Source organism: Babylonia areolata, chromosome 16 (assembly GCF_041734735.1).
Source record: "Babylonia areolata isolate BAREFJ2019XMU chromosome 16, ASM4173473v1, whole genome shotgun sequence".
Lineage (NCBI taxonomy): Eukaryota > Metazoa > Mollusca > Gastropoda > Neogastropoda > Buccinidae > Babylonia > Babylonia areolata.
The window spans coordinates 9519929-9529928 of NC_134891.1; the positions used below are offsets into that span (position 1 = coordinate 9519929).

The following is a 10000-nucleotide window of genomic DNA, read 5'->3' on the forward strand; positions in this document are numbered from 1 at the left end:
ACACACACGCACACACACACACACACAGACACACATGCACACACGCACACACACAAACACACACACCACAAACCTTACACCATCACCTCGTCCCACCCCCCACCTCCCGCACCCCCCATGAACAAAAAAAAAAAAAAGGGGGGGGGGGATAAATAAATAAATCCCGATCAGAATATAAATGACTTCGGGGCGGTGGCAAAGAGCGACACCAACCAATATTCCAATATTCTTTCCTAATTCACCACTGCCTGTGCACAACTGCTGCTGCTGCTGCGTACATTGTCCAGCGCAGCGCCCAGCACCCCCCCCCACCCCCCACCACCACCATCTCCCCGACCCCAAAGCACCCCCCTCTCCCCCTTCCCTTACCCCCCCACCCCCACCCCCCCACTCTACTACCATCCCTGACACACAGACACAACCATTGTGCTTTTCCCAATTCAGCTCCTGAAAACAACAAACAAACAAACAACAACAACAATAACAAACAACATCAACAACAAAATAAACTAAAAACAAAATTAAGGATCACTTGCTCCTCAAAGAAGCCAGACAAGAAAATAAGAAAGAAAGGGACAGAGAGAGAGACAGAGGCAGAGAGACACAGACAGAGAGAGAGAGAGAGAAGAGAGAGAAGAGAAAAGAGAAAAGTTTGACGCTATAATGACATGCAAATTTGTGTCCCTTGATGTCCCATTTGTGTGTGTGTGTGTGTGTGTGTGTGTGTGTGTGTGTGTGTGTGTGTGTGTGCATCCAGCTTAAAAACAAACATACAACACACACACACACACACCACTACCCCCCCCCCCCCCCCCCTCACCACCCCAATAACAGAAGAAGGAGAAAAGTTATTGCTGGCCATGCACATACATCGGGAAGAAGCTTGAAGCCTGAAAACCGTTATTTTACAGGATCTTGAGGCGGCAGGCTGATGGTCACGATAAAGATAGAGAGAGAGAGAGAGACAAGGGGGAGTGGGCCGAGAAGAACTGAAGCCTCCCCCCCCCCCTCCTGCCCTCAGATCACTGACTGACTGAGCACATCTTCATGTATCTACTACTGAGCACATCGTCATACGCCCACCATTGAGCACAGCGTCGCACATCCATCTTTTGAGCACATCGTCACACATCCATCTTTTGAGCACATCGTCACAAACTGAGCACATCGTCGCCCACCCACTACTGAGCACATCGTCACAAACTGAGCACACCGTCACGCACTGAGCATACCGTCACACACTCATTACTGAGCATACCGTCACACACCAATTACTGAGCACATCGTCACACACCCATTACTGAGCACATTGTCACACACTGAGCACATCGTCACACACCCATCACTGAGCACATCGTCACACACTGAGCACATCGTCACACACTGAGCACATCGTCACACACCCATTACTGAGCACATCGTCACACACCCATCACTGAGCACATCGTCACACACTGAGCACATCGTCACACACCCATCACTGAGCACATCGTCACACACTGAGCACATCGTCACACACCCATCACTGAGCACATCGTCACACACCCATTACTGAGCACATCGTCTCACACTGAGCACATCGTCACACACCCATCACTGAGCACATCGTCACACACCCATCACTGAGCACATCGTCACACACCCATTACTGAGCACATCGTCACACACCCATCACTGAGCACATCGTCACACACCCATCACTGAGCACATCGTCACACACTGAGCACATCGTCACACACCCATCACTGAGCACATCGTCACACACCCATTACCGAGCACATCGTCACACACCCATCACTGAGCACATCGTCACACACTGAGCACATCGTCACACACCCATGACTGAGCACATCGTCACACACCCATCACTGAGCACATCGTCACACACTGAGCACATCGTCACACACCCATCACTGAGCACATCGTCACACACCCATCACTGAGCACCCCGACACCCCCACCCACCTCCTCCAACCAAAGTCGGGTGCCCATTTCACACCTGGCTGGAGTAAGGAAAGGTCAAAGTTAAGTGCCCCCCCACCCACCCAATCCCCCACCCCTCCCAAGAACAAAACAACACCTTGTCGAAATGGAGGCCTTGGATCCTAATCACTACATCTGAAGTCCAACGCCTTCCTTATTCGGCCGCAGTGCCTCACGCTTTTAATAAGTTTTTATTTTTATTCATTTATTTATTTATTTTTTTATACTGCAGACAAACCGATGTAAAATTTCTAAACCATTTGAAAACAAACAGCCATGCTGTGTCTTCGCAAACACCCGCATGCAGAGACACACATAGACGCTGAAGACACAGACACACACGTCTAGTTAGTTACATTATCACTGAAAGTGAGAAGACGTTGAATTAAAGAAAGAACACACACACACACACACACACACACACACACAATTTCTCTCCCCCCCCCCCCCACCCAACAAAACAGACACACACACACGCACAGATTCATACTTATACACTATCCAGCTCCCACAACACACACACACACAACACAACACACCACACACACACTCTCTCTCTCTCTTCCTTCTCCTCACCTGTCCTGCATCCACTCCTGGTACTTCTGACGGATGATGTCGGTGTTGGAGGGGGTGTTGGAGGGGGTGGTGCGGGGGGCGTCAAACAGCTGCAGGGGGGAGCTGGGGGTGCCGGGGGAGGTCAGCTGACTCCTCAGCATCTGCATCTGCTCCTCGTACATCTGCTTCTGCTTCTCCAGGGCCTCTGCACACAGTGGGGAGGGGGGGGGGGGGTCACTTCAGATGGTGGGTACTGTTCGTGACGGTGACAGAATCCATGTCCTTTTGGCCATGGGTGGTTATGTCAGGAGATTATGATGATGATGATGATGATGATGATGATGTGGAGTGATGGCCTAGAGGTAACGCGTCCGCCTAGGAAGCGAGAGAATCTGAGCGCGCTGGTTCGAATCACGGCTCAGCCGCCGATATTTTCTCCCCCTCCACTAGACCTTGAGTGGTGGTCTGGACGCTAGTCATTCGGATGAGACGATAAACCGAGGTCCCGTGTGCAGCATGCACTTAGCGCACGTAAAAGAACCCACGGCAACAAAAGGGTTGTTCCTGGCAAAATTCTGTAGAAAAATCCACTTCGATAAGAAAAACAAATAAAACTGCTTGCAGGAAAAAAAAATAAATAAAAAAAAAGAAAGAAAGAAAGAAAATGGTGGCGCTGTAGTGTAGCGACGCGCTCTCCCTTGAGAGAGCAGCCCGAATTTCACACAGAGAAATCTGTTGTGACAAAAAGAGAAATACAAAAGAGAACTACAAATATATTTACATAGCGCTGAATCTTGTGCAGAGACAAATCAAAGCGCTTTCGCTCTACTCATTCACACGCATGCATAACTCTAAAACTGGAGAAACTGAAGACAAGGAAGAGGCAGGGAAGGGAGGCTATTTTGGGAAGAGGTGGGTTTTAAGGCCAGACTTGAAAGAGCTGAGTGTGGAGACTTGACGAAGAGAAAGAGGAAGTTCATTCCAGTTGCAAGGTCCTGAGACAGAAAGAACGGCGGCCAACAATCGAATCTGGGTATGCGTAAACAGAGTGGATCCGAAGCCGATCGTGGTGAGCGAGATGGAGTGTAGAGGTGAAGGCAGCCGCAGAGATAGGAAGGGGCAGATTTGTGAATACATTTACAACATAGAGTGCTGATCTTGCACTTTATTCTGTGTGAGACAGGGACCCAGTGGAGATATTGCAAATGGGCGGTCACAGAGGATTTATGTCAGATGAAGGCAAGGGTGGGCCTGTTTTTAATTTAAATTTATTTATTTTATCAGATGATGGTAGGAGCACGGGATTTATGCTGGATAGTGGCAGGAGGGGATTTATATTGGATGGTGGCAAGAGGGATTCACATCATAATTATGGTTGTAGTAGGGATTTACATCAGACGTTGAAGGAAGGATTCATATCAGATGGTTGAAGGTCGGGTTTAAATCGGATGGGCGGTAGGTGGGATTTGATATTGGATGGTGGCAGGGGGGGATTACATCAGATGAACACGAGGGGGGTTGGGGGATTTTTTTTATTTTTTTTATATTTTTTTTTTACATCAGACGGTGGAAGGAGCGAGGGATTTGAACTGGATGGTGATCAGAGGGATTTACATCAGATGGTGTCAGGTAAGGTGTCAGGGGATTTACAGCAGACTGTGTGAGGAAGTATTTACACTGGATGTAGGCATGGAGAATTTACATGAGATGATGGCAATGGCACTTACATGGGACGGTGGTAGGAGTGATCAACATTGGATGGCGCTTGGAAGGATTTACATCAGACGGTGGCAAAATGATTCACATCAGATCGTGGTAAAAGAATTCACATCAGATGGTGAAAGGGGATTTAAAATCAGATGGTGGTAGGAGGGATTCACATCACATGGTGGCAGAAGGGATTTACATCAGATGGCGGTAAAAGGGTTTTACATCAGGTGGCGGAAGAAAGGATTTACATCAGGTGGTGGCAAGAGGATTTACATCAGATGGTGGCGGTGGTGGGTTTATATGAGATGGTGCTATGAGGGATCTACATCAGATGGTGGTGGCAGGGGGAAACTTACATCAGTTGATGGTAAGGGGATTCACACCAGAAGGTGGGGGAAAAAACCCCACAAAACACAACCAACAATCACCCAACGGAAGAAAGGACCTGGTGTCTTCTGACTTTGCCAAACACAATCAGAGAAAGAAACCGTCTCCAGTACAGATTTCCTGGAACCCAGCCTGACAGGAGATCAGTAATGTTATTCCCTGTGTTTTATTTCTTTGTTGTGCGGTCTTGTCAGGTGAGGGAGTTGGGGGAGGGGGCGTGGGGGGTGGGGGGTGGGGGTGACCAGGTCTTCATTGGCATCATGTTTCCTGTGTGTGTGGGGTACACCAGGGGATTGGTTATCTGCTGAACTTTAAAAAAATAAAATAAAAAAATAAAGATAATTGTCTCGGGATTCAGTGATAGATATTGATGTGCTCTGTTGTTTCGTTTTATGCTATGATGCAATGTGTGTGTGTGTGTGTGTGTGTGTGTGTGTGTGTGTGTGTGTGTGTGTGTTTGTGTGAGTGACTGAGTGAGTGAGTGAGTGTGTGTGTGTGTGTGTGTGTGTGTGTGTGTGTGTGTGTGTGTGTGTGTGTGCGCGCGCGCGCGCGCATGCGGTCGTGTGTGTATGCATGAGGTGCGCACGCTTGTGTGTGTTTGTGTGTGTATGTATGTGTTCTTTAGTGTCTTTTCACTATCAGTGATAGTAGACTAAAAAAAAAAAAAAAAAGTGGGGGGTGGGGGGTGGGAGTGGGCACGGGGGAGGGGAGAGGGAAGAGGAAAGTGTGTGTGTGTGTGTGTGTGTGTGTGTGTGTGTGTGTGTGTGTGTGTGTGTGTGTGTGTGTGTGTGTGCATGTTTGCAGCAGACCAGCCATCACAATTAACAACCATAACACCCCCGCCCCCCCCAAAAAAAAAACGACAACGAACAAAAAAACAGGACAGGTGCAAGACAAAACGCACACCCAAATCAATCCTGATCAGAGAAAGAGGCTTAACTCGCCAAGATGCACGGGGGAATTCAGGCCAGGGAAGGACAGAGGACGATCTATAAGAGGTGGGAGTGGAAGAGAGAGCGGGGGAAGGGGGAACAGGAGAGGTGGAGGGGGGGGGGGGGGGAAGAAGAAGAGACTTGGGGGTGGGAGAGGGGTGGTGGTGGTGAAATAAAACAAGAGAGCGGGAAGGAGGAGGTGGAGGAGGGAGGAAGGAAGGAAGGAACAAAAAAAATAATTAAAAAAAAAAAAAGGGGTGGGAGGTGGGGAGTTTAGGGTAGTCAGTCAGCCAAGCGGAAAACCAGCTCCATCCAGACTATTGGGGGGTGGGGGGGTGGGGGTGGGGGGCTGGTTCGGGGTCGGGTGGGTGAGGAGAGGTGGGGGGAGGGGGGTTCTGTCTGTTGCGAGGCCTCATAAACTGTCTGCTGTTGTGTAGGGGGCCCCCTAGGGTCGTTCCATCCACATCCCTTGGGGGGAGAACATGGGTCTGCCCGGCTGGACACTACTACTACTACTACCAACATTACCATTACCACCACCACCACCACTACCATCGTTGCTGCTGCTGCTGCTGCCTCTTTCTACTAGTGGCCTGCTGGTCCATACGGTGAACTCTGTACATCTTTCCATGACCCCTTGACGGGTGCAATAGCCGAATGGTTAAAGCGCTGGACTGTCAATCTGAGGGTCCTGGGTTCGAATCTCGGTGCACCTGGTGGGTAAAGGGTGGAGATTTTTCCGATCTCCCAGGTCAACATTTGTGCAGACCTGCTAGTGCCTGAACCCCCTTCGTGTGTATGCGCACGCAGAAGATCAAATACGCACGTTAAAGATCCTGTAATCCATGTCTGCGTTCGGTGGGTTATGGAAACAATAATATACCCAGCATGCACACCCCCGAAAACGGAGTATGGCTGCCTACATGGCGGGGTAAATAAATAAAAAAAAACCGGTCATACACGTAAAATCTTACATGTCTGTGTATGTGTGTGCGTCTGAAATCTGATTGAATGACACAGGAAACGAATGATGAGCGCCCAGTGGCAGCCGTCAGTCGGCTCTACTCAGGTAGGCAGCCTGTTGTGCAAATGTCCCCGTGTATGTAAAGCGCTTAGAGCTTGGTCTCTGACCGAGGATAGGCGCTATATAAGTATCCACATCAATCAATCAAAAACCCCTTCCTGTCACTTCACACGCTGCAAACTCTGTTCCCTCTCTCCCTGGTACCTCATAGACCTATCTTTTCACTCTCTCCCTGGTACCTCATAGACCTATCTTTTCCCTCCCTCCCTGGTACCTCATAGACCTATCTTTTCCCTCCCTCCCTGGTACCTCATAGACCTATCTTTTCCCTCCCTCCCTGGTACCTCATAGACCTATCTTTTCACTCTCTCCCTCCCTGGTACCTCATAGACCTATCTTTTCCCTCCCTCCCTGGTACCTCATAGACCTATCTTTCCCCTCCCTCCCTGGTACCTCATAGACCTATCTTTTCACTCTCTCCCTCCCTGGTACCTCACAGACCTATCTTTTCCCTCCCTCCCTGGTACCTCATAGACCTATCTTTTCACTCTCTCCCTGGTACCTCACAGACCTATCTTTTCACTCCCTCCCTGGTACCTCACAGACCTATCTTTTCACTCCCTCCCTGGTACCTCATAGACCTATCTTTTCCCTCCCTCCCTGGTACCTCACAGACCTATCTTTTCACTCCCTCTGGTACCTCACAGACCTATCTTTTCGCTCCCTCTGGTACCTCACAGACCTATCTTTTCCCTCCCTCCCTGGTACCTCACAGACCTATCTTTTCACTCCCTCCCTGGTACCTCATAGACCTATCTTTTCCCTCCCTCCCTGGTACCTCATAGACCTATCTTTTCCCCTCCCTCCCTGGTACCTCATAGACCTATCTTTTCCCTCCCTCCCTGGTACCTCATAGACCTATCTTTTCACTCCCTCCCTCCCTGGTACCTCATAGACCTATCTTTTCCCTCCCTCCCTGGTACCTCATAGACCTATCTTTTCCCTCCCTCTGGTACCTCATAGACCTATCTTTTCACTCCCTCTGGTACCTCATAGACCTATCTTTTCACTCCCTCCGTAGTACCTCATAGACCTTCTTTTCACTCCCTGGTACCTCACAGACCTATCTTTTCGCTCCCTCTGGTACCTCATAGACCTATCTTTTCCCTCCCTCCCTGGTACCTCATAGACCTATCTTTTCACTCCCTCCCTGGTACCTCATAGACCTATCTTTTCACTCCCTCCCTGGTACCTCATAGACCTATCTTTTCCCTCTCTCCCTGGTACCTCATAGACCTATCTTTTCACTCCCTCCCTGGTACCTCATAGACCTATCTTTTCCCTCCCTCCCTGGTACCTCACAGACCTATCTTTTCACTCTCTCCCTGGTACCTCATAGACCTATCTTTTCCCTCCCTCCATGTACCTCATAGACCTATCTTTTCGCTCCCTGGTACCTCATAGACCTATCTTTTTCGCTCCCTGGTACCTCATAGACCTATCTTTTCCCTCCCTGGTACCTCATAGACCTATCTTTTCACTCCCTCCCTGGTGCCTCATAGACCTATCTTTTCACTCCCTCCCTGGTACCTCACAGACCTATCTTTTCACTCCCTCCCTGGTACCTCATAGACCTATCTTTTCGCTCTCTCTGGTACCTCATAGACCTATCTTTTCCCTCCCTCCCTGGTACCTCATAGACCTATCTGTTCCCTCCCTGGTACCTCAAAGACCTATCTTTTCCCTCCCTCCCTGGTACCTCAAAGACCTATCTTTTCGCTCTCTCTGGTACCTCATACACCTATCTTTTCACTCCCTCCCTGGTACCTCATAGACCTATCTTTTCGCTCCCTGGTACCTCATAGACCTATCTTTTCGCTCTCTCCCTGGTACCTCACAGACCTATCTTTTCGCTCTCTCTGGTACCTCATAGACCTATCTTTTCACTCCCTCCCTGGTACCTCATAGACCTATCTTTTCGCTCTCTCTGGTACCTCATAGACCTATCTTTTCACTCCCCCCCTGGTACCTCATAGACCTATCTTTTCGCTCTCTCCCTGGTACCTCATAGACCTATCTCTTCACTCCCTCCGGTACCCTGTAGACATACCTTCCCCCCATCCCCCACCCCCTCTCCAGAACTGCATAAATATATATATATATATATATATCTTTTCGCTCGCTTCCCGATACCTCATAGACATATCCCCCTCCCAACCCCCCCCCCCCCCATGACCCCTCCAGTACCGCATAGATATATCTTTTTTTTTCTCTCTCTCTCCCCTGGATATATCTTTTGCTCCCTCTGGCACAACACTGATACATCTTTCTCCCCCCCCCCCCACTCCCCCTTTTGGTACGATACACAGCCACATCTAGCCCCCCCCCTCCAGTCATAATTAACGAACGACTCGACCCACCGTCCTCTCAGTCGCTCATAAACAAGGGAGATAATGTACACACAGGCTACACCCAGTCTAGGCCACGGCTTCCTTGCAAGCCAGCCAAGCAAGCTGTATGGTGTTTTGTGCGCGGCTCCTCTGCGGCGAAACCAACACTGCTGCCGTGAAACTTACTTCCCTTCCTCTGTGACGTACAGCTGGTGACTGACTGTATGAGACTTTTCATGTAGTTAGTTACTCTCGCTACTGGGAACCCCAGCTCCACGGCTGAGGGAATCGATCCTGCTGCTCACAAGAGATAACTAACTCACTCCTGCACTGCGAAATCAGTACTGTGAACCCAATTCCTTGAGAAACGAAATCAATCCTGCCACTCACAAAAAAAACAACAACACACACCCAAAGAAACAACAACAACACACACACACACACAAAATAAACAAACACACACACACACACAAAACATGCACCCCCCCCCAAAAAAAAAGAACAACAAAAAAACCACCAACAACCAAAAAAACCCAAACCAACAACAACAAAAAAAACAACAACAAAAAAGAAACAAAAACAAAACAAAAAAACCAACAACAAAAAACAAAACAAAACAAAACTAAACGACCATCACATCCTGCGAAATCACCCCAACCTCACGACTCTGGAAATCAATCCTGACACACAAAACTAACTCCTGCACAGCGAAATCACTCCAACTGCTGTAAAACCAACTCAGGAAATCAATCCTGTCACTCACTAGTGGCCAAATCACCCAAACTTCACTGGAACCAACTCAATGACCGAGGACACTGATCCTGCCACTCACAAAACAACAACAACAATAAATAAAACAAAAACTCTTGCGCTGTGAAATCGCCCCAACTACTGCGGACCCAACTCCATGACAAAAAGGAAATCAATCCTGCTGCTCACAAAATTAACTCCTGCACTGCAAAATCACCAGCGAAATCCCCCCCCAACTACTGTGAAACCGACTCTATGACCGGAAATCT

At 48.9% G+C, this 10000-nt stretch overlaps 1 protein-coding gene across 1 annotated transcript in view; it reads right to left on the reverse strand.

Moving 5' to 3' along the window:
- Positions 1 to 10000, reverse strand: part of LOC143290749 (kinesin-like protein KIF13A) — a 434350-nt gene that overhangs the window by 78612 nt on the left and 345738 nt on the right. The window contains exon 16 of the mRNA XM_076600262.1: positions 2560 to 2743. Within this exon, the coding sequence (XP_076456377.1) occupies positions 2560 to 2743 (184 nt within the window). The remainder of the gene's footprint in view (positions 1 to 2559; positions 2744 to 10000) is intronic.